General features: G+C 43.4%; 1 protein-coding gene and 5 non-coding genes across 7 annotated transcripts; all 6 read left to right on the plus strand.

The window, feature by feature from the left end:
- Window positions 1-62: 62 nt before the first annotated feature.
- On the plus strand, window positions 63-23943 carry LOC120909092 (mitochondrial import inner membrane translocase subunit Tim23-like). 2 transcript variants are annotated; one of them, XM_040320740.1, is made up of 7 exons: window positions 63-309; window positions 2656-2714; window positions 7922-8018; window positions 8759-8843; window positions 12638-12696; window positions 13352-13462; window positions 15507-15811. In XM_040320740.1, exons 1-7 carry the CDS (start codon window positions 213-215, stop codon window positions 15644-15646), a joined length of 648 nt encoding a protein of 215 aa, XP_040176674.1. In that variant the 5' UTR covers window positions 63-212; the 3' UTR covers window positions 15647-15811. The 2 variants fall into 2 exon arrangements, with proteins under 2 accessions (XP_040176674.1, XP_040176675.1); XM_040320741.1 differs by lacking the exon at window positions 15507-15811 and adding an exon at window positions 23486-23943 and having other exon boundaries at window positions 86-309.
- Window positions 8401-8605, plus strand: LOC120912619. The gene has a single exon (XR_005743149.1). It is a non-coding gene; the product is annotated as a small nucleolar RNA SNORA74 (small nucleolar RNA).
- Window positions 9878-10083, plus strand: LOC120912617. The gene has a single exon (XR_005743147.1). It is a non-coding gene; the product is annotated as a small nucleolar RNA SNORA74 (small nucleolar RNA).
- On the plus strand, window positions 12729-12928 carry LOC120912618. Its single transcript, XR_005743148.1, has one exon. It is a non-coding gene; the product is annotated as a small nucleolar RNA SNORA74 (small nucleolar RNA).
- Window positions 16194-16399, plus strand: LOC120912616. Its single transcript, XR_005743146.1, has one exon. It is a non-coding gene; the product is annotated as a small nucleolar RNA SNORA74 (small nucleolar RNA).
- On the plus strand, window positions 19254-19460 carry LOC120912620. Its single transcript, XR_005743150.1, has one exon. It is a non-coding gene; the product is annotated as a small nucleolar RNA SNORA74 (small nucleolar RNA).
- Window positions 23944-25521: the final 1578 nt, after the last annotated feature.

Raw genomic sequence — 25521 nt, forward strand, 5'->3', positions numbered from 1 at the left:
GTACGCCTGCGCAAAGACCGGCTCGCCTCCCATTGGCTGCTTATGACAGTGCCAGCAGGCAACAGGGACGTTTCGGATTCAGAAGTCGTAAACTGCAGCTGTTGCGAGAAAAGAAGGAAGTGACGAGGGTAGAACGGAAGTGCTTTCCTTTACGGCGGCTGCGGAGAGGTCAGGCAGGCGATCCGAAGACACGCGGCCGAACTTCGAGGAAGATGGACAGCAACAACCACCCCGGGGGCCGGGGAGGGTTCGGCAGCATCTTCGGAGGGTCGCCAGGTTATCCGCATACAGACCTGGCCGGGGTACCATGTAAGTGGGCAGGGCGGGTCATGTGGTTGAGGGTCACCTCCAGCCTGGATTAGATGGCTACGTGTGGTGTGGGCATCAGAGGGAATCCATACATTCTTCATGTAGCTTCATTTTATTACAGGCTTTTATATGGCGCGAATTGTCCATCAAGGTCATTACAATCTCTCTTATATTTATATATATATATATATATATATATATATATATATATATATATATATATATATATATATATATATATATATATATATATATATATATATATATATATTCTCTCTGGTGACAGGAGGCCAGAGTACTCCAAGGCAACCCTCACACACTCTATGCAGACAGCTCATTGGTGCCCTCGTTCAGCCAATCGCCCCCCAGCAGCTCATTGGTGCCCTCGTTCAGCCAATCGCCCCCCAGCAGCTCATTGGTGCCCTCGTTCAGCCAATCGCCCCCCAGCAGCTCATTGGTGCCCTCGTTCAGCCAATCGCCCCCCAGCAGCTCATTGGTGCCCTCGTTCAGCCAATCGCCCCCCAGCAGCTCATTGGTGCCCTCGTTCAGCCAATCGCCCCCCAGCAGCTCGTTGGTGCCCTCGTTCAGCCAATCGCCCCCCAACAGCTCGTTGGTGCCCTCGTTCAGCCAATCGCCCCCTCCCCGCAGCTCGTTGGTGCCCTCGTTCAGCCAATCGCCCCCCCCCCGCAGCTCGTTGGTGCCCTCGTTCAGCCAATCGCCCCCCCCCCGCAGCTCATTGGTGCCCTCGTTCAGCCAATCGCCCCCCAACAGCTCGTTGGTGCCCTCGTTCAGCCAATCGCCCCCTCCCCGCAGCTCGTTGGTGCCCTCGTTCAGCCAATCGCCCCCTCCCCGCAGCTCGTTGGTGCCCTCGTTCAGCCAATCGCCCCCCAGCAGCTCATTGGTGCCCTCGTTCAGCCAATCGCCCCCTCCCCGCAGCTCGTTGGTGCCCTCGTTCAGTCGATCACCCATCCGCCCCCCCAGCAGCTCGTGGGCGCCCCCCCCCCCCCCAGCAGCTTGTGGGTGCCCTTGTTCAGCGGTCCCCCCCCCCCCCCCCACAGCTCGTGGGTTCTTCCTCTCCCTCTCTTCCGCTATATTGCTTCTACACTATGTGCCATTGCTAGTTTCCCCATCTCTGGTCCCCCAGCTCTGCTGATCCTGTCTTCTCTCTGGTCCCTGCTCACTTTCCACTACACACCATGTGTGCCTTCTGCTAGTTGGTTTGGTCCCTGCTGCTCTGCATTGTACAACAGTTGTGACGTCTGCACCAGACACTTTCAGAATATGAGCACATGAACCAGAAATGACTGCTGATGGCTTTCTGGTTTGTTTGTTGGTTTCCTAGTGCATCCTGAGATATCTCATACCTGCAATAATATGCAGGTCAGTCCAGTTCCTCCGCCCCAAACTCGCTCATCCATGTCTTTATGGACTTTGCTTTGTGCACTGGTCCAAATCCTTTGATGGAGGGGGGATTATGATGTGTGGTTGTTTCTCAGTAGTTGGGCTTGGCCCTTTAGTTCCAGTGAAGGGAACTCTTAAGGTGTCGGCATACCAAGACATTGTGGACAATTTCATGCTCCCAACTTTGTGGGGACAGTCTGGAATGGCCCCTTCCTGTTCCAATAAGGTTATTAAAGGGGGAGAACATCGATGGTGTACAAATGGATATTGGCTAGTACAGCTACCTACCTACAGGTACTACAAAAATCACAAAGGAAGATTAATAAATATCCTGTGTGAGAAGATAATCAAAATATGGTGTAAAGGCAAGTGCTTTTTATTTGTGTTGTGTTATCTTCTTCCTTAGGATATTTGGTGCCTTGGGGGTTTAATTATTTTTTTAAACATATTTGTCTGGGTGCCTAAAATGGTTTGCTCAAAGCGGCACCCCGAACCTCGTATTTTAGAGTCCCTAGTGCTGTCTGACCCCCTTGTCAGATTACGTAGCAAGCTATTTGCTATGGGGGTAAACATGGCAGGCTTGCTACTGGTCTGTGTGTGTCTATAGACACAAGTACCATGGCTCAGGCTCCTCGCTGAATTTAGCAGGAGCCAATGGTTTTGACTGCCATCTCTGAGCCTGTGAGGATGGAGAGATCAGCGTTCGATAAAAATTTCTGTTTGTGTGAGTATTGGGGGGGGGGTCTAATCAAGAAGGGGTTTATTTTGTTGTTTTACCCTAAGGCAGAGAATGCATTAGGCTAAAAAGCTTTAAGACCCCCTTTTACCCCAATTTATGTTGCATCATCAAAAAAAAAATCGACTAATAATACCTGTTTGGTTCAGCTCTCATTGTTTCTGCTTTACAGTCTATTTTATAGCTCATTTAATTTTGTTTCTCTTCAGTAACAGGAATGAGCACCCTCTCTCCATATTTGAACGTGGATCCAAGGTATTTAACGCAGGTAAGAAAGATTATGAATCGGAGAAAAGTCATAATTTGAAACTGTATGTAGAGTATTAACCATTTTCCCACCGGCGCACGACTATATAAATCGGCACAATGGATGGGCATTGTGGGTGCCTGCTGCGAGCTCCATGAGTGTGACCGCATGTCCCGCGGACCCGATGTCCGCCGGGAGTCCCGCGATCATCTCACGGAGAGGAAGAACGGGGAAATGCTGATGTAAATTAGCATTTCCCCGTTCTGCATAGTGACAGAACAGTGATCAGAGCTGCCTGTAATCGGGAGCGGTGATCAGTGTCGTGTCACGCGTAGCCCTTCAATTAGAACACATTTTTAGGACACACTTAACTCCTTCATTGCCCCCTACTGGTTAATCCCTTCACTGCCAGTGTCATTTACACAGTAATCAATGCATTTTTATAGCACTGCTCGCTGTATAAATGACAATGGTCCCAAAATGGCGTCAAGTGTCCACCATAATGTCGCAGTCACGATAATTGCTGATCGCCGCCATTACTAGTGGAAAAAAAAATTAATAAAAATGTCATAAAACGATACCCTATTTCAGGCCCCGACAAAATCCGGGCGCCAGGTCGCAATTGCAACAAGAAATTGTGGCCTGGCCCCTGGGGAATCTTATGGCTGCAGAAGGCCGCAAAGCCGAAGGAAGCGGAGGACTGCAGAAGGAATCTAGGAGTGGCCATCTTGTGTTGGCCATTGGCATTACAGGTTAGGTTACATTACAAGTAGCAAAAAACAGCAGTTCTAATGTGTTTTTTCATTGCCATCTCCTTCTCTCTAATTAGAACCCCCAAACATTATATATATTTTTTATTCTAACACCCTAGAGAATAAAATGGCGGTCGTTGCAATACTTTCTGTCACACCGTATTTGCGCAGCGGTCTTACAAGCGCACTTTTTTGGGGGGGGGGGGGAATACACTTTTTGTTTTTTGTTTTTTTTGTTTTTTTTGTTTTTTTTTAAAATAAGACAACAGTAAAGTTAGCCAAATTGTTTTTTTTTTTATATATATTGTGAAAGATAATGTTACGCCGAGTAAATTGATACCCAACATGTCACGCTTCAAAATTGCGTCCGCTCGTGGAATGGCGACATATTTTTACCCTTTAAAATCTCCATAGGCGATGTTTAAAAAATTCTACAGGTTGCATGTTTTGAGTTAGAGGAGGTCTAGAATTATTGCTCTCGCTCTACCAATCGCGGCGATACCTCACATGTGCGGTTTGAATACCGTTTACATATGCAGGCGTTTCTCCAGTGTGCATTTGCTTCTGCGCGCAAGCTTGGCGGGACGGGGTGCGTTTTTTGGCTCTTAACTTTTTTAGCTGGCTCCTAGATTCCAAGCAAATTTGTCAAACCCTGCTCTATTTTGTAGATGCTATAACTTTTGGTTTCAAACCAATCGATTATTGCGAGTGTTATTTTGGAAAAAAATAAAATTGTAGAAGAATACGTATCGGCCTAAACTGAGGAAAAACGTTGTTTTTATATATTTTTGGGGGAGATTTATTACAGCAAAAAGTAAACAATATTTCCTTTTTGAGATTGTCGCTCTATGTTTGTTTATAGCGCAAAAAATAAAAACTGCAGAGGTGATTAAATACCACCAAGAAAGCTCTATTTGTGGGAAAAAAGGACGGTATTTTTTGTTTGGGAACCACGTCGCACGACCGTGGAATTGTCAGTTAAAGCAACGCAGTGCCGAATCGCAAAAAGTGCTCTGGTCTTTGGCCAGCCAAATGGTCCGGAGCTAAAGTGGTTTAATTAGTTGCAAACATTTTATTATTTTGCAGCTTACCAATTAGGTGTGATGGCTGCATTTGTGTGTCGTCGTCGTCCCCCCCCCCACAAATAGAGCTTTCTTTTGGTGGTATTTGATCACCTCTGCGGTTATTTTTTGCACTATAAACAAAAATAGAGCAATAAAAAAAAAATGAAATATTTTTTGCTTTATAAATATCCCCCAAAAATATATAAAAAAAACTTTTTTTTTTTTTTTCCTCAGTTTAGGCCGATACGTATTCTTTTACATATTTTTGGTTAAAAAAAATCGCAATAAGCATTTGGTTTGCGCAAAAGTTATAGCGGCTACAAAAAAGGGTATAGTTTTATGGCATTTTTATTAATATTTTTTTTTTCACACACTCCATGCTAATAGTCTGCCGGTGTCTTAACTGGATTCTCCATCGGATAGGTTCCGGAACCAACTGCGCAGACTCCGTGCATGCGCAGTAAGAGGCCACGGAAATAGCCAAACTCAACAGCTGATCGTCAGCTGTTAATGCGGCCATCGACTGCACAGGCGTGGCAAGGCGCACGCTCGCGCACTGTGGGGCAGAGACAGCTCACATACTACAAGCCGCAAGGGGCGGAGACCCCCGGAAAAGGGTGGCGGAGCCAAGAAGGGGCCGAGAATCATGTCCTTTTGGACAGCCCCTACACGCAGCAAGCCATGAGTCATCATGTTCAATATCGCATCTTCCCCCTTGCTGTATAGAGTGGCGGCGTGTATTACCAAGCATCGGGAGCGAGCGCATCTACAGCTGACAAACGGCTGTTTCCGCTCAGAGCTTTCCGTCGGCTCGGATTGCGCACTGCACACGGAACCATATCGATGGCAGGAACCAGCTCGGCAGATCGCCGGCTTTGGCACAGGAAATCCAGATAGCTGAAGTTCCTGATCCCAGAATAGCAGGCAAAGATGCTGGTGAGGGGGCTTGTGGACAACGCCTTGCAGGAGGGGAGAATGGTTCAGCTTTAGAAAACTAAAACTAGACAAGCTCTTTATTGGAGTAGAGACATGAGAAGTTTTGATTTGGGACAGATTTTTCCCATTGCGGCATTTCATTATAACAGGAAAAATGGTGATTAGCTTTACAGGTTTGTGATTGTTAAAATCTTGACCTTGCTCCTCAGAGCTGCTAAATTACAAAGAACTGGTCGCCCCAAGTCGGTTGACGGCCCTGAAAGGTCTTTTTCCCATTCTCCTGGGTCCCCCACAGCTCTTGTTGAACTCAAATCCTAACTCTAAATAGTTAATTTGGACCAAGCCATTCACAAGAAGCCTTGTGTTTTTATGAATGAATACTAGGCTTCCAATTTGGCTGAGATGGGAGGATGATGTCACTATCTCCACTCCAGCCAATCAGAGGAAGCCTTGTATTCATTCACAAAATACAAGGCTTTCTGAGAATGGCTGAGCAATGCTTGGCTTACTCTTTTGTTTCAGGAATAAGACTACCAGAACAAAGTGCTGTATATGTAGTTGATGCTGCGTAAGTTTGTACAGCACTGAATGCTGGCGCATCTCTTGGTGAAGGAAATAATTCATTTAGACCAGCTTGGCCCAAACAAACTAATAAAGTTCAATGAAGCATGGAGTTAGGATTTAAAGTCCTTGCAGAAAAAAACAGAGGTGCGGGGGTCAGCAGGAAGGACCATATGATTTTCTGTAAGGCAGGGGCGTACATTAACCACTTAAGACCCGGACCATTACGCAGGTAAAGGACCTGGCCAGTTTTTGCCATTCAGCACTGCGTCGCTTTAAATGACAATTGCGCGGTCGTGCGACGTGGCTCCCAAACAAAATTGGCGTCCTTTTTTTCCCACAAATAGAGCTTTCTTTTGGTGGTATTTGATCACCTCTGCGGTTTTTATTTTTTGCGCTATAAACAAAAATAGAGCGACAATTTTGAAAAAAAATATCTATTTTTTTTTTTACTTTTTGCTATAATAAATACCCCCGAAAAAAAGATATAAAAAAAAATTATTATTTTTTTCTCAGTTTAGGCAGATACATATTCTTGTACATATTTTTGGTCAAAAAAAAATTGCAATAAGTGTTTATCTAATGGTTTGCGAAAAATTTATAGCGTTTACAAAATGGGGGATAGTTTTATTTTTATTTATTTTTTACTACTAATGGCGGCGATCAGCTTTTTTTTTTTTTTTTTTTTTTGTGACTGCGACATTATGGCGGACACATCGGACAATTTTGACACATTTTTGGGGCCTTTGTCATTTTCACAGCAAAAAATGCTATAAAAATGCATTGTTTACTGTGAAAATTACAATTGCAGTTTGGGAGTTAAGCACTAGGGGGCGCTGAAGGGTTTAAGTGTGACCTCATATGTGTGTTTCTAGCTGTAGGGGGGCAGGGCTGGACGTGTGACATCATTGATCGACTTTCCCTATATCGGGGAACAGATGATCAATGACAGCGCCACAGTGAAGAATGGGGAAGGTGTGTTTAAAAGCCCGCGACCCACGGCTGGGCACTTAGAGGATGTACAGGTATGTGCTTGTGCCCAGCCGTGCCATTCTGCCGACGTATATGTGCAGGAGGTGGTCCTTAAGTGGTTAAGGGGTCGCAATTCTGACTCGGCCCCCTGTACATCTGGGTAGGAGGGGCGGCATATACAGAGTAGGAACGGATCTCCTCCAGACTTTTAGTGGCTGCAGGGAAAAATGGAGGAGATGGGTTTCTCTACATGCTGCCCCCTCTTATCCACCTCCTGCTGTGATTGGACTCCCTTGAGGTCTGCTTTGACCCATGAAAATAACACATTTTAAAATCTACAGACACCAGTGGCGGAACTACCAGGGTCGCACTTGTGAAAGGACCCTGGCGTTCCACCACTGAGAGGGGGCCCTTTATGGTTCCTTGCACTGGGGCCCTAAAGGTCCTAGTTGCACCTCTGCTGTAAGATTTTAATTATGTGAAAAATATTCTGAACATTGAAGGGGTTGTAAACCCTTGTTTTTTTTTTTTGTTTTTTTTTTCCATCTTAATGCATGCTATGCATTAGGGTGAAAAAACTTCTGTCACTGACCAGCCCCCCTGTTTTACAACTGAGTTTTAACTGAGCCCCGTGATTCCCACGCTGGAGACGAGCTCTTCCCCTCTGCCCGTTGTCTCGGCTCTTGTTTGGATAGATTGATAGCAGCGCAGCCATTACTGCTGTCAATCAAATCCAATGATGTGGGAGGCGGAGCCGAGTGTGGCATTCTGCGTCGGGACCACTCTGTGCAAAACGAACTGCACAGTGGAGGCAAGTATGACATAAAAAAAAAAAAAAAACAAAGCTTTACAATCACTTTACGGGCATAAACTGTAATTTGCAGTCTTCAAATGAAAATGATGATTTAAAAATATATATTATGTACACTTTGTCATCCTTTAGGACTCCTCAGAAGAGTTTATTTTGCCTACTGGTGCCAACAAGACTCGAGGAAGATTTGAACTGGCTTTTTTCACAATTGGAGGCTGCTGTATCACAGGTTTGTATCATGGCTGAGCATATAGTGTCCCAGATAAAAAATAAATAAAAAACAGTGGTGATTAAATACCCCCGAAAGAAAGCTTTATTTGTGTGCAAAAAAGGACAAACATGTCATATAGGTACAATGTTGCATGACTGTAATTGTCATTCAAAGTGTGAGCACTGAAAATGTGTCTTGGTTACGATGGGGATATAAGCGCTGATGGGTTGTACACATGGGGCTCTTCCAATCTTTCTCTCAATGATATATTCCAGGCAGTAAAAGTTGCCATGCGCAGCCACCACTAGTATTGATCCAGTGACCCCTTGTAGACTTCCATGCAGCATATATAGTCGGTCACAGAACTCTCTGTATTATCCAATGTGGAGCATACACGGATTCCAGTGGTAGTCAGCTCTCCAGTGCTTTCCATGCCTGTGATAGTGTTACACTGCTGGGAGATAAAGGCACTGCTTCTTCACGCTGAAGTCCATTGTTACCGTTCTGGTGACCTGTGGAACTTCAGCTTCTAGTAGTGCTGTGAGTCCTTGAGAGTGCGTCTTGCAAGCTTTACTTGTTTGCTGCTAGTTTGGGACTTATACATTTAATCCTTATCATGCAAAATGTGACATATTTCATAGTGCCAGTACACTGAACCAATATCAAAGCATCTTCTGTAGGTTGGACACAGGTGGATATGGGAAGGCTGGTACCTTATGTAACTATTTTGCTATATTTATCCTTTATTTGGCTTTTAGGTGCAGCCTTTGGTGCATTTAACGGTTTGCGTCTTGGATTAAACGAAACTCAGAACATGGTCTGGTCCAAACCCAAGAACGTTCAGTAAGTACAGCATGAAGATCTAGACAACTGCCCATGCTGGGCAAACTAACGGGTTTGCTTTTGAAGGCAGAAATGTCAGCAGTCGGTTTTAGCCTGGTTACATCCTATACAGGCTGTGCAGCTACCAAGCAATGGGTTGTGGGAATAAAGAAAGATGTTTTGCCTTTGCTGAATTTTATCTTTCTGTTCTGACTGTTGAGCAAGTTAATGGAAAGTAAGAGTTGCTGATATAAATGTTGCTTTACAAATATGGGCTCTGCACGACCCCTTTAGAAACGTCAGGATCTGCCCTTTCTAGAGTGTGCATGCGCTGTAGACATCGGTGCACAGCTTTATTGTAAATATCTACTAAATCGTGAATGTTTAGGGGATATTTCCAGCACCTACAAGTAAGCTACGGCCCTCCAGCTGTTGTGGAACTACACATCCCATGAGGCATTGTAAAACTCTGACATTCAGACATGACAAGGCATGATGGGAATTGTAGTTCCTGAACAACTGTAGGGCCGTAGTTTGAAGACCCGTGATCTAGGCTTACCTGTAGGTTAAAGTGGTTGTACAGGGTATACAACCACTTTAATTGTAGCAGCACATGCAAATCCGCAAAAAAACAGCAGGTGGCAGTAAAAGCTTGCGTTGTCCTTGAAAATCGTGGTCTTTAACAGTTCTGGAAATAATCCGGTTTTTGTTCTAGTTGATTATCATACAGACCCTCAGGCGTCAACATTCAATGCAAATGTTTATCAAAATGTATATTTTTCAGTAAAACACAATCTTTATTAGTGCACACAAACAATGTCGTTTAAGAAATATTTGTAATTTTTTTAATTGTGGCTTTTTGTGAAATGGTGAAAATCAAAGGTATGCAGAACTGTTGATGAGCAATTTGTGTTAAAATTTGCGCTCTTTTTTTTTTTTCCCCCAAAAAAAAAAAAGTTAAAGCGCACTTTTCTAATAGCTACGTTTTTAAAGCTGAGCTAAAACTAAGGTATAGTTGCCTGTACAGAGATCTGTAAAAAAGAAAAATAATCCAATCCAGTGGTAGTCAGCTGTCCGGTGCTGTTTGATGCCTGTGATAGTGTTACACTGCTGGCAGATGAAGGCACTGCCATCTAATACCTCTTGCCACACTCGCTGTTCTGGTGACATGTGGCACTGGTATCAGGCAGTGTCATGCCTCCTTGAGAGTGCGCTGACCACCTTTTTCCTGTGGTTTGGTGCTAGTCTGGAAGCATACATGTGTGTGTTGTTTATGTTTTTTTTTATATATAATATTTTACATTTTTTTTTTGTGTGTAATTCTTATTAAAATGTAATGTTCATATGACCAGTCTTATAATTTTTACTTTTGCAGTTTTTGTTTGTGCTTATGGCTATGCTTTTTTTTTTTTTTTTTTTTTTTTTTTTTTTTTATGCATGTATATATTTTTATCTGATCATCCTTAATAGCGCTCTAATATTTAGATGTGGTTTTATATTTTCATAACCTTTTTAAAATAAATGAAACTGTCCACCACAGTTCTGATTCCTGCTTGCAGTTTCAGTTTGAAAGAATTTTTCATTGAAATTTGGCCACATTTAAAAAGGTGCGACATGTCGTCCAATTCCTGTAGAAAACGACTTATTTTCTAATAGTTTTTATTGGTACACAGTAGAGGTCGACCGATATGGGTTTTTCTCTGGCCGATACCGATATTTCAAAATTGGGGCGGCCGATATTTTAGGCCGATATTTTAGGCCGATTTTCTTTTTTTTTTTATTATCTCAGAAAATCTAGGTTGGGGAGGAGGTTATTGTTTAGGGTGGAGAGGTGGAGTGCAGCCTATCAGTGTCCATCAGTGCCCACCAATGCAGCTCACCAGTGTAGCCTATCAGTGTCCATCAGTGCCACCTCATTAGTGCCCACCAGTGCAGCCCATCAGTGCCACCTCATAATTATTAAAAAAGAAAAAAAATACAATCTTAGTCATTTTAAGGAGGGGGTACATTTAAGGAGGGGGTACAGAGGTGGTTGTGGAGGAGGGGGGTACAGAGAGGTGGTTGTGGAGGAGGGGGGTACAGAGAGGTGGTTGTGGAGGAGGGGGGTACAGAGAGGTGGTTGTGGAGGAGGGGGGTACAGAGAGGTGGTTGTGGAGGAGGGGGGTACAGAGAGGTGGTTGTAAAGCTACCTCTCTGTACCCCCTCCTCTACAGCCACCTCTCTGTACCCCACTCCTCTACAGCCACCTCTCTGTACCCCACTCCTCTACAGCCACCTCTCTGTACCCGCCTCCTCCACAGCCACCTCTCTGTACCCGCCTCCTCCACAGCCATGTGTTGTGGAGAGGGGTGGGTGGTGCTGGGCATGAGTGGGGATGCATTGTGGAGAGGGGTGGGTGGGGATGCATTGTGGAGTGGGATGGATGGTGCTGGGCGTGGGTGGGGATGCGTTGCGGTGATGCGTTGTGGAGAGGGGTGGGTGGGAATGCTTTGTGGAGAGGGATGGATGGTGCTGGGCGTGGGTGGGGATGTGTTGTTTAGAGGGATGGATGGTGCTGGGCATGGGTGGGGATGTGTTGTGGAGAGGGATGAATTGTGCTGGGCGTGGGTGGGGATGCGTTGTGGAGAGGGGTGGGTGGTGCTGGGCGTGGGTGGGGATGCATTGTGGAGAGGGGTGGGTGGTGCTGGGCATGGGTGGGGATGCATTGTGGAGAGGGGGTGGGATGGATGGTGCTGGGCGTGGGTGGGGATGCGTTGTGGTGATGCATTGTGGAGAGGGGTGGATGGGAATGCATTGTGGAGAGGGGTGGTTGGGAATGCGTTGTGGAGAGGGATGGATGGATGGATGGATGGATGGTGCTGGACGTGGGTGGGGATGTGTTGTGGAAAGGGATGGATGGTGCAGGGGATGCGTTGGAGTGGGGTGGATGGTGCTGGGTGGGGATGAAGATGATTGTGTTGCATTGTGAAGATGGATGAGGATGACTCTGTGTGGGGATAAGTTACATTGTGAGAAGGATCTCCACAATGTAACTCTCATTTCCACCCAAAGTCATCCTCATCCATTTTCTCAATGCCAGCCTCAGCCAGGTTTCCCTTTTAAAAGGAGTTTTAATAAATTCTGCAGGGGGGCACAGTAGCACATAATTTGGGCAACTTACCCTCCATACATGCTGGTATCATAATCCAAATCTATCTGCATGCACCTAATAGGCTAGGTGCATGCTGATGAGCTGATCAGCCAATCATTGTTTAGAACTTGGTGTAATGCCAGCAGGGAAGGAAGACATTCCTGCTGGGGGGAGTTACATTAGTCAGGCAGCAGTTGTAAGCCAATGATTATTTGTTTCTCCCTGTCCCTAATACAGCAAGCCGAGGGGGCGGGGCATGGCTGGCGGCGCAATGCAGAGTGAAATCTATGTCCCTTCTGTGGTGGCCGTGCAGATGGAGGAATCGGATACATGGGAGTGGGGTCAGTACTGCAGGGCAGGCGGCCATGCGGGCCGGACACTTTAGCCGCTAATCGGCCGATTCTTTCACAAAAATCGGCCGATGCCGATTTCACAAAAACGGCCAAATATCGGCCGACCGATATATCGGTCTACCTCTAGTACACAGGCACTGTATAAAATAAAGTATACATTGCATTAGATCACTTTTTTATAAAGTCATGTAGACAACTACTTTATGTTTTTGCAGCTCTTACAGTGAAGAACTCTTTTTCTGTATGGATAGTTGAACTTAATTTCAGCTAACTTTAATTCCCTTTTGGAAAAATCCATTAACCGTATTCTGTGTTGACCTGTTTGTGTGCAGGCTTATGAATATGGTGACAAGACAAGGTGCGATGTGGGCGAACACTCTGGGATCTTTAGGTAAGTGAAATATTCTGTATTTGTACTTTTATGCCAGTGGTAGTCAGCTGCCCGGTGCCATCCTGTGCCTGTGGCTGTGTTACACTGCTGGCAGATAAAGGTGATGCCCTTCTATACTGACTGCCATACTTGCCGTTCTGGTAGTGTGGCGCTAGTATTGGGCAGCACCAGGCTTCCTCGAGAGTGCGCTGAATATTTGTTTTGTTTTAGTGCTAGTTTGGAAGCTCACAAAATACAAGTGTACTATGTCCATAAGTTTTATTTTCTAGTGACTATAATGGGGCTTCAGATGCAGTCTGTGCAGCAATATAACAATATTTCTCCTTTTTTGGATTGTTGATAATCCAAATAACATTGATTACAATGTTTGCACTTAAAATGACCCAGTGTGACATCAGAGTTGTCCTAGGACATGCTATGACCGTTTCACCAGCTGTGTTTGGTTAGGAGTTTTATTGCGACAATGTTCTTAATTTGTTTAGTGTCAAAGGTCTATTTAAACGCCTGAGCTAGCATCTCATTATTTTTATTCCATGTTTCACAGGAGAGCTTTCTTTGAAAAATATTGTGCATTTCTGAATGGTGTGAAATGGATGGCAATTTTTAATGTAAAATAAATGTGGGTTAGGGTTTAATTCTCTTTCCATATTTTCAGCGTTGTTGTACAGTGCCTTTGGCGTTCTAGTTGAGAAGACTAGAGGAGCAGAAGATGACCTGAACACTATGGTAGCGGGCACAATGACAGGAATGATGTACAAATCTCCAGGTACTTTTCTCATGTGTGTGTGTGTGTGTGTTTTTGTTTTTTTAATAAGCTTTTGTAGGTTTTAGTTTTTTTGCAGTCTTTTTACTACTGTCCTGGACCAGGAAGAACTCTACCTGGTTTTGTAGGCTGGTGACGGCAATAGCTTGCCCAAGATCTGATACTTAACCCAAGTTTCTTAGTTTAGTGATACTAGGAATGTCTGTCTGCTATATACCTGCATTTTGGTCCTCTTTTAGACTTTCAGTACTTGAGTTTCCCACCAAATATAAAAAAAAAAAATCTAAGTGCAGTAAACTTAAAGGAGAAGTCCAGCCTGAGCTCATTGGGCTGCTCTGCTCCTATGGGTCACAGGAGTGCAATTTGTTTTGCACTCTTGTGACTCATTTTCAGAAGAGTGGTCTGAAGTCCGCGCTCTGCTGACGTCACAGGAATCGGTCCAACCACTTGTGTCGTCATGACAATAAAGTCTGGATCTGCCAGGTGCCTGGACTGACTTAATGGTTAGCTGAGTCGGATGAGCCAGAGATGGCCGCTCCCCTCCACAGCTCGGCACTGCAGTGAGCATGCTACTGATTGACAGTCAGCAGCTCTCACCTCAGGGAGCTGTGAGAACCGAGCCATTGGCGATGTTCGATCGCTCGGTTCTCAGTGCAGAGGCGCCGGGTGACAGATGCAGCATCGGTATGAATGGGCAACAAAAACACTTCTCTTTTAAAGCGGTGGTTCACCCTAAAATCCACTTTCTGTCACTAGATCCAGCATACTGCTGACATCTGCAGTATGCTGGATTTTTTTTTCTTTTTTTTTGTACTTATCGTTTTATCCGTATGTCTGTCTGCTCCGGCTCGAGCGGGGAATCCGTCGGGGAATGGGCGTTCCTAAGTAAAGCGCAGTTGATTGACGGGCTTGGATAGCACGTCACACCTTCCGGAAATAGCCGACGTGACTCTCGGCTGCTTACGGCGCTATACGGCGCCTGCGCCTGCCGTGTAGAGCTGACTGCACAGGCGCCGTAAATTGCCGAGAGTCACGTCGGCTATTTCCGGAAGGTGTGACGCGCTATCCAAGCCCGTCAATCAACTGCGCTTTACTTAGGAACGCCTATACCCGGAAGGATTCGGAGCCGGAGCAGACATACGGATAAAACGATAAGTACAAAAAAAAAAATCCAGCATACTGCAGATGTCAGCAGTATGCTGGATCTAGTGACAGAAAGTGGATTTTAGGGTGAACCACCGCTTTAAGGATTGCATTTAATTGCTTGAGCAGTGGACTGAAGAAATGAGATGTCAGCAGAGTATCTTCTAGGGCAGCAACCTGAGACCTCCCACTGTGGGAAATACTAGCACTACAAGTCGGCTATTTTCTTGCCTCTCTCGGGGAAGATTCTTAGAAATATCATTACCAGTAAGACTGATATGGGGAATGTCTGGAAGCATTGTGTACAGAGTACAGATTGACTTCAGTTTGTCATAGTTGAAAGCAAGTAAATGCTATTTAGCATGAAACCTGTTAAAGATATATCTTCCTGTATATACACAGTTTTAGCATTTGGCATCATGTGCTGGGTTGTTTTACTAAAGCATAGTTGAAAGCGGGCAACCGTTTTTTATTAAAAAAAATTATTTTTATGGGTTAGAGCAGGTGCGTCCAAATTGCAGCCCAGTAAAAATGTGTTTACAGTAGAGATGCGCCAACATTTGTGTTTACGACATTTTGCCGATAATGACGCTGAAAATGCACATGATTTTACTGTGCTTATAATATTTTTCATAGGTCATGTGACTCAACCCTCATCAAAAATGTAACACTGGTGTGTTTTTGATACGTTTTCAATGGGGAAGTTTGTTTTTGGTGCAGTGTTGTTTTTTTTTTTTTTTTGCCCAGAAATGCAGCAAGCTAGAATTTTAACACCACAACGGAAGCACTATTGACCAATGTGGAGACGTGCATAGTTTTTGATATAATTGTGTGGTGTTTTTTTTTTTTTTTTTTTTTTTTTGGCCAACTGCATCCTACATTTTCAGTTTTTGTGCACCTCTAGTTTACAGTTGGCGAACCAATGCGGCCAAAGGAAATGTGACAGCATCTCCTAAAGTAAAATATCCCACTCATCACGGGTTGTTCATATCATCAGTTTTCAGCAGCACCCCTATATTTGCGAGAAACTGTTTTCAAGGATGAAATGGACAAAATAAGAACTTAAATATCTGAGCACCTTGAGAATTGCTACTACATCTATTGAACCAGATTTTGATGCGTTTGTTTATCAAAAAGTGTCAAATATCGCACTAGTTTTATGTTGCGCTCTTGTACTTTTATAATCACAAAATATAGGGATATTATTTAAATCAGTGATTGTTAACTTGTGATCTGCCTGACTTTTTCTGCTCATCAGCTATGTGTTGTAACATTGCACACCAGCATGTGCACCATAACATGCTCTGCTGGCGTTGATCCCTTTTACATGTGTTTGTGTGGAAAGGGGGTGGTGGTGGTTTTTTAACCAGTACTTTTGGTACATAGCTGGGGTCTTCAAGCAGAAGGAAATGCCAAGGCTGTAGGGCTTACTGAGCTGGCCAGCTGGAAGTGTTTCTGTTTTTAACATAGGCCTTACACCCATGGTAGCAAAAGGGTTAAATGGCACTTTTCTAATGGCTACTGTTTAAAGCTGAGCTAAAATTAAGGTATCCTGTACAGAGATCTGTAAAAGAGAAAAATAATTATCCGATCCAGTGGTAGTCAGCTGTCCGGTGCTGTTCAATGCCTGTGATAGTGTTACACTGCTGGAAGATAAAGGCACTGCCATCTAATACCTCTTGCCACACTCGCTGTTCTGGTGACATGTGGCACTGGTATCAGGCAGTGTCATGCCTCCTTGAGAGTGCGCTGACCACCCTTTTCCTGTGGTTTGGTGCTAGTCTGGAAGTATACATATATTTATTTTATTTTTTACACTTGACTAATTCACTTTCTCCAAACTGTGCTACCACATTAATATTTCCACATTGTTGCCTAGCACACACAATTTACAATTTATTTTTATTTTTTTGTAAAGTTAGTGCTTTCCCCTAAAAAGGAAATCCACGTTGACAGAAATATGAACACTGCTAGTTCTTTCTGGGGGGGGGAATACATAAAGTTAGATAGAACAGTTTGACATCTGGCACCAGCAGGCTTGCTTGGAAGCCAATAACCTTCTACCCTCTGGCCTTATGTTCTTTGGCTGGAAGGGCTGTTGGTGAATTTTTACAAATAGACTTTCACTTCACTGGACTGTGTTCCACTGCATCATTTACTCTTCTACATAGCTACTGTTTTGTGACCCCCTTAGGATGATAGCGTCCCTCAACGCATGGAGGGCTGTCTGGTGATCATCTTATCCATTTTACAATCTCATAATATGGCACGGATTCTGCCTGTGGTTGTAGTGCATTTTCTTTTTTCCGTGTTTGACCATATTTATTTAGTAACTATGCAATTCAGTGTGCGTGGCCTCAAATGTTTGCAGGTTTCTAGATTATTTTCTTTTAGAATGACTTGGTTGCATGAAATGTATCGCAAAAAGAACCCCTCGTGGACGTTGGAGGCAGAGAGAGAATATAGACACATGTCTAAAATGTTATTAGATGACTTGGGGTAAAAAGGGAAGAAAGTCTCCTATAAAAGGATAAACGCAGATACCAGTACATGTCTAATAGCTGTAAATGCACACAAAATACACCAAACCCTCCATAGAGCCGCCTAGGTGCAACTTCAGGTAAGTATTAGCGGTCACACCAACATGTTTCAGACAGTAGTCCTTCCTCGGGGAATGGGGTATATTTGCTTTTCAAGTCAGTATATAATTAGGAATGTAAATCAAATTATATAGTACATCAGATATAGTTTCTGGTCATACTTGCAAGCACATATATAAAGGAATACAAATGAAGAAAGAGATGTGTTCCCATCTGGAGAAGCGGCTGCAGAGCACAAATCGGAGATCCAGGGAGGAAGCTCCTACATCAAGCACTGCTGCATACACGGGGAACCCAGTACAGCAGGGGGGGGGGGGGGGGTTCTGGAAATGTACAGGGATAAGTATAATGCCTTGTAAGGAGCAGACAGCCTGTCCATCGATTGTCTGCAGACTCGAGATTGAGACAGACTAGCAGGGTGGTATGCTGTAATTGGAAGGGCCATAATGATGAGGCAGATGAGGTTTAATGTTGATAAATGTAAAGTTGTGCACTTAGGGGGCTAAGAATATGCATGCATCATACATACTAGGGGGAGTACAACTTGGGGGATCCGTAGTGTAGAAGGATCTGGGGGTTTTAGTTGATCATAAGCTCAATAATGGCATGCAATGCCAAGCTGCGGTTTCCAAAGCGAGCAAAGTCCTTTCTTGTATTAAGAGAGGTATGGACTCCAGAGACAGAGATATAATTTTGCCCCTGTACAAATCATTAGTAAGACCTCATCTGGAATATGCAGTTCAGTTTTGGGCCCCAGTTCTCAAAAAGGATATCGGGGAACTGGAGAAGGGCAACCAAACTGATGAGAGGCATGGAGGAGCTCGGCTATGAGGAAAGATTAGAGGAACTGAATTTTTTTCACTCTTGAGAAGAGGAGAATTAGGGGGGGATATGATCAACATGTACAAATATATAAGAGGTCCATACAGTGGACTTGGTGTTGAGTTATTCACTTTACGGTCAACACTGAGGACAAGGGGGAACTCTTTACGTCTAGAGGAAAAGAGATTTCATCTCCAAATACAGAAAGGTTTCTTCACAGTAAGAGCTGTGAAAATGTGGAACAGACTCCCTCCAGAGGTGGTTCTGGCCAGCTCAGTAGATTGCTTTAAGAAAGGCCTGGATTCTTTCCTAAATGTACAGAATATAACTGCGTACTAAGATTTGTAGGTAAAGTTGATCCAGGGTAAATCCGATTGCCTCTCGGGGGATCAGGAAGGAATTTTTTCCCCCTGCTGTAGCAAATTGGATCTCATGCTCTGCTGGGGTTTTTTGCCTTCCTCTGGATCAACTGTGGGTATGGAGTTGGGTGTATGGGATTGTACTGTGTTTTTTTTTTTTTTGTTTGTTTATTTTTTTTGTGGTTGAACTGGATAGACTAACTATAAAGGGAGAAACGCCTCCCTTGATTCCTGAATGGAAGCAGCTGGTGATAGCAGGCCATCCTGCCATTCGTGGCTGGAGCAGCGCTGCGGGGTGGTGCCGCAACACCGCCGACGTTTGAAACAGACCACACATAGCTGGAATGCATGCCAATGTGGAGCTTGGCCCCAAGAGGTGAAAATGCAAATGTTGGGGGGGGGGGGGGGGGGGGGTCAGAAAGGCAAACCCCATGAAGTGCAGCTACAGGGGCCACTATAGGCCGCAACACATGTGTACGGAGGAAGAGCATATGACATTGGCAGAATGTAGAGCACAAGCAAAAAAAACTATTTGGTCCTGTTGGCATTTGGTTTTCTCTTGTAATAGGATTCCTGTGACCTAGCCGTGGAATTCAAGTAGGGTTGTGTAAGTTGGCAAGTTTAAGAACAGGTTGTGGGTAAGATATGGGTGTGCTTGGGTCTTTAGTAAACGGGTTGTACAGGCCACATAGGTCTGTGCTAAATATTTAACTCTGCTTATTAGGATTCAACAGGCTTTCCAGTTATTTTTTTTTTGTTCATTATGTCTTGGTGAGTTTTTTATTTAAGATGGTCTAAATGCTAATGTTCTGTTATTATACAGTGGGCTGTCATGTTACAGCTGTTTAGCAACGGCTGTCCTGTATATTTCCCAGTGGTAGTCAGCTGTCCAGGATATCTCTGTACCTGGGATAGTGTTCCGCTGCTGGAAGAGAAACCTAAAGCTTTACAGTGGAAATCAATGTCACCGTTTTGTTGACTTGTGACCTGGGTGTTACTGTTTAGCTGAGCTGTGCTTCTCTGAAACTGCTGACTTTTTTTTTCAGTGCTGTCTGCATTAGTCTGGAAGTACACAGTTGTTTTATAGTATGAATTAATGTTGGTTCCTTTTTATATTTTTTCTTGATTATACCCATATAGCTATGTCTCTACAAATGCGCATGTCGTACAGTGATCGGCTACCACATATCAGCACTGTTGGGGAGGGTGCAAAGGACAGAGGGGCTCTCAGTCGCTGCTCAGGTGTGAGCAGCGGGGGAATGATTCTAAAACTAGGCTTTGTGCTGCCTGTGCCATTTTGGTGCTTGGGGCATCAGCATGCACACCTCTAGTCACAACTGAGGGCGTTCGTTTGTGGGGGATTCTACACCAGGGCTACAGGAGTCCGGTGCAATTTTTTTGAAGTGTATGTATGACATTTAAAATCACACCTGTATAGAACGCATTAAAAACGCATGTATGTAAACCGGCTCCATAGGAAATAAGCCCTACTGCCAAAATGACCCGGCTTATTTTGGGGTATTAGGATGACCATCTCTCCTAAAGGAAATTCTGCACTGAAAGTGCTGATGTCGGCAACTTCTTACACACCCTCCCCTTCACTCCATAACACATGCTGGTATGATTTAAACTGAACTTAAGTTTACTTTAGGCCTGTTTTCAAGGTAGAAACAAAGGATAGATCGCAAGAGTCGGTCATTGTGTCTATTTGTAGCAATTACCTATTTCTGCGCTTTGACCTATGCTTGACCTGGCCCACCATCAGTCAAGTTTTCAAGCTCACATAATTAAATCCGCTGTCAGGGGAAAAACAAGGAAATTGCTGGGATAAGCATCTTAAAAAAAGGAAGTGAAATTTCCTTTGGGGGGGGGGGGGGTTGCATTTCTGCAGACTTGGTAATATTTAGTAGTTTAGATTTTTTACTCTCTACATTACTGGTTCTCAACCTCCGTTTTGTGATCAGTGTGTTGTCCTGTATGATAAAATGTATTTTGCCAGGCTAAAAAAGGTTGCTGTATTTTGTCAACCTACTACACGATTTAGCTCAAGAGTGATCATTCTAACAAAAGTGCCTTCCAGCCTCTGTCACAGGAAAAAACGCCGGAGAATATTTTTAATCCTTAAAGGCTAGCTATCATTTGCACACACAGCGCATATTTAGGGCCCTTCCTCAAACTGCTAGCTTCCAGGGCTCATGCTGAGCGGCTGGCCTGCTGCATTCTGAACACGGGAGGTTGGTCACTCGGCATGGGCACCTTTTCCAAGCATGCTTTGCATTATAAAAAAAAATGCAGCATGTTCTCTGATTAGATGAGGTGGAGCGGTGATGTCATGTTCTACATCTCTTCCAATCAGAGAACTAAGTGAAATAAGCAAGGATAGAAGAAGAAAAAACATACAAAGGAATGAACGCAGTCCATTTGTTTCTGTATAAAAAAAAAAAAATCTCAACTGTCTGCAATATACCTGGACAGAACAATTCAGGTTATGGCACATATCCAGCTACAAGGGGGTTCCCTTACTTATCCTTACTGTGGATATTCCCTTGCTTCCTGCTTTGACTACAGGACAGGTAATGAAGGGAAATCACCCCGATGGGACAGCTTTGGGGGGGGGGGGTTTAAGGGATTATAGCCCTCCCTTATTCCATCAAAATGGGGAGTAAAAAAAGTTCGACACTTTTTCAACTTTTCCGAACTTTGCTTAGTTGTGAATCGCCTTCACTGCATTTTCAGTGTCCACTTACCTCACATACTTGGGGGAGAAGACCATGTGGCCACCAAGCTAAATTACCAGCATGTGTTAGAGTTTTTCTCAATTCTCCGACATGTCAGTTGGAACCCATAAAGTCGCACGGTCTTCACCTGCCACTTAAGTAAACCCCTACAGTGCAGTTCTACTGAGCTCAATACCGTGACATTGGTGTGCCATGGGTGAAAATGTGGAACATGTGCCATACATCTGGAAAACCTGCTCTAGGTCACGTCTACACTGTGCTTTGAATACAATTCCATTGAATCATCAAACTATATTGTCTTGTACAAAAGTTAATTGACAATATAAAGGTGCAGTAGGGAAAGTAAAAGCTAAGTAAAGCGATTGCAGCTTTTTTTTGGGGGGGGGTGAGTTGAAAAACCTGTTCCCTTAATTGCTTTGTTTCTATTTGGTAACAAAGCAAGGTAGGGCTATACTAGTCAGCATCGCAGATTGTAGTAAGGAGAAATGTTGTAGGTGAAAAGCTTTGGTTATATTCACAAGAATGCTATGTAAGCAAAATATTCTAAACATTTTATGGCGGTTACAGTGGTAGTAAAGTCTGAGTTAAAAATAAAAATTTTCCACTGCAAGTTAAAGCGGGGGTTCACCCAAAAAAAACATTTTTTAACATTACATTTAGCCGAGTTGTCCTAGTGACAATCGGCTTTTTTTTTTTAATCTTATCCCTGTACATACCGTATTTTCACCGCCGCTTCCGGGTATGTTTTCTGCAGGACTGGGCATTCCTAATTGATTGACAGGCTTCCCGACCGTCGCATACTGCGCGTCACGAGTTGCCGAAAGAAGCCGAACGTCGGTGCGCAGGCGCCGTATAGAGCCGACTCGCAGTCCAGCTTCTTTCGGCAACTCGTGACGCGCTGTTTGCTACGGTCGGAAGCCTGTCAATCAATTAGGAACGCCCAGTCCCGCAGAAGACATACCCGGAAGCGGCGGTGAAAATACGGTATGTACGGGGATAAAATAAAAAAAAAACAGCCGATTGTCATTAGGACAACTCGGCTAAATGTAATGTTAAAAAATATTTTTTTGGGTGAACACCCGCTTTAATGTCACAATGTGCTAGTATTAATTGCATACTTGTCTTTAAAATAAAGTCTTCTAGCGCTGTGCTGTCGCCGCTGACAGGTCTTCCGGGTTCGCACACTCTGGCTGTTTGGCTGAACAGTGATGACATCATAGCATGGGAGCTATTTAATGGCACAGCAGCCTGAAGGGATGGCATACTCAGCATGTCGTCCCTTCAGAGAGTAGTGCACAAGCGCCATTGGCGTCACCGGCTGCAGAAATGGTGCTTCTCCCTAAACTGTGCATATTTAGGAGATCTAACCTGCTTACAAGATCTAGTGGCAAAAGTGCACATGTGTGTTACCAAAATCATTTTTTTTAGGTTTAGTATAATAATAAATTGTATTTTATATTTTTATACAAATGTGTCCCTTATTGTGTGTGGAAAATTTTATATATATATATATATATATATATATATATATATATATATATATATATATATATATATATATATATATATATATATATATATATATATATATATATATATATATATATATATATATACATTTTTCTGTTTGTTTTTTATAGAGTTCAATTGTTTCCACTGTTTGTAATGGGACACATGCAATGCACAGTTGACTATGCAGTTAGGTAGACCGTTTTAAGGAGACAAGTCATTTTATATGTAGTGTAGAGCTAATCTCTGAACCTAAACGTATTTATTTATTACAGGTACTTGTATAGCACAGTCATTTTACACCGCACTACGAATGTCTATTACACATCCACATCTATCTCTGCTCTCAAGGAGCTTACAATCGGCTTCTATCTTCAGTTTGTTCAGTTAAACATTTAAAAAATGAAAGCTGTCTGGTTTCCATGCACAGTATTGATAAATCCCCTTGATTTGAAAATGAGTGATCACTTGAGATAAATCAAGAGGCAGTGTTACCTTCAAAGTAAAAGGATAACTGGACAACTGTGAGGGTAATCTTCCTGTTGGTCAGTTTTGCAGAGACTGTTTTATTTTTAAACAAGATGAGTACCTAGGGAAATAACTGGCACCGGACTGTTTTAGAGGTATGGTGGTTTGTGTACAGAGGTTGCTAAATTTGTTGATGGCAATAAAAAGTTCAAAGGAAACCTATATCTTTAGATTAAACCTACAGATTTCACTTTAACCTTTGACAGGCACAGGATTTTCTGTGACGGTTGCAGTAGAATTCCGATTTTTATAAAACATGCAGTTTTGTGTGCAAAATGTAACTTTGCACTTTTGAGAAATAAACCTTGTGTATTTGTCTTCCTACAGCTGGATTACGGGGAGTAGCACGCGGTGGACTGGCCGGCTTTGCTCTTACAAGTATATATGCTTTATACAACAACTGGGAACACATTCGGGGATCTTCAACGCGGCTATCATTATGAGCACTTTTTGAATTGCACAGAACTGCTTTCAGTCTTTCTGGACATTCTACTTCTATGAATTGCCACACTGGAGCCCTAAGGTGGACAATTGTTTGTTAGAGGTAAACAAGGGTATGTAAGGATTAGTGGACGTTGAGGAACCATCAAAACACATGGCTGTGAAAGACTTGAGTCCATACCTGTCGCCCACTGAGCCAAGGAAAGGCCTGGATAAGAAGGATCGTTGTCAGTTTTAACACTTAAAAAATTATATATATTTAATGTTACCAAATTATATTGTATTGTATTACTAGCTATCTTGTACTTTAAGCTTAAATTAAAGCTGACGTAATGCGAGAACTAGCTTTTTATTTTCATGTATTGACTATGGGGAGGGGCACAAAATACCCAACATAAGAAATCCAGAGCTCCCCATTGTAGACATCTCTTATAAAATTGGCTGTCATGATCATCCTCTGGTTTAAATTCTTTAAATGCCTTGCCTATAAAAAGAATACAGATTAGTAGTTTTGGTTCCACAGCCCTCACCATGAAGATCCTGAACTTGAGGAGCTGGGTAGCTAACAATTCCCCATATATTTTTGATGGCATGTGTTCTATGGCCTGGTTCGCACCTAATGTTTTTTGGTGCTTTTTGCAAAAACGCACTACAGTCCTTTAACATGGTTTTCTTATGGGACGTGTGCTTTTTTTTAAATGCAAAACTGCTTTTTGGGTTTAATAGACTTCAATGGAGAAGCTGCAGAAAAGCCTTTGTTGTTTTCCAGATTAAAATGAGCAATAAACAAGCCAAAAAAGCACTGCAAAAATGGATCAAAAGCGATATGTGCGAACCAGGCTTTAAGGTATATTAAGACTTTCAGAGTGGGAGATTTTGATAAACTTGGGTGGGGGGGAGACGGTGTAATACAGCCCCCGTTTCTTCCAAAATGACTAAATCGGCGACATGTTGCATATATGATAGTCCAAATCTGAACCTTGGCGTCCAGTTTTCTACCTTATTGTCCATTGAGAGACTCCTGTTCTAAAATGTAGTTCTTTAGGGCCTCATGCACATGGGGCACTTTTTTTTCCTTTGGCAACAGTGGAAAAAATGCTTGATGTGTGTAAACGTGTCAAGCTCTTGGGCATTTTTAATTCATTTCATTGACCAAAATAACGTATTCTGCCACCTGAAATTAACACTTGATGTGCCTAGCATTAACATGCGTTTAGACACCATTTTACACGCATCAAGCGTTTGTTTTTTGTGTTTTTCTGCCATAACACTTCTGCTCCTGGGTGAGCTGGCAGTGGGCTTTTTTCCACCTCTAAACACCTATGTGTGCAGTGATGTTTAGAGGCAGAAACGCTATAGGGGCCCGCAGTCTCTGCCTGAAAAGGGAAGTTGTTGAGGCCTGGCGGAGCCAGTGTCAGGCCTGTCAACTTTGAACTAGCTGTGCCTGAATATTGGAGAAGAAACGATGTGCAGGAGGGGAAATTGGAGTGTATATACCTGAATGTATATAGTTGTCCCAGCAAAATTCCATTGGGCTTCCTATGCCCTATCCAAGTTCAAATCCCTCAATAAAACATAAACAAGCACATGGACTGTTTTTCTGTCTTGGAGTGTCTGAGAGGTGAACGCCAGGCATGGTGACAGGTGGGTCACAACACTTAGCAGCCCCTGTGGGAGTACCGCTACATGCATATGCACTGATCAAAAAGATTTATGGAACACTTTTGAATCGGAACTCCTGGGATATTGATCTGGTCAGTTAAGTAACCGAGGGGGAGGGGTGTATACAGAGGGGGTTGTTAATTGAAATGAACAGGTGCCTAGATGCTCAACAATGAGGTGACCTCCAAAACAGGAATGTTTTTTCAGGTAGAGGTGTCTGACTTTTTTTTTTTCTCTACTTATCTGTTTTTCACTAGTAA

Source organism: Rana temporaria, chromosome 8 (genome assembly GCF_905171775.1).
Source record: "Rana temporaria chromosome 8, aRanTem1.1, whole genome shotgun sequence".
Taxonomy (NCBI): domain Eukaryota; kingdom Metazoa; phylum Chordata; class Amphibia; order Anura; family Ranidae; genus Rana; species Rana temporaria.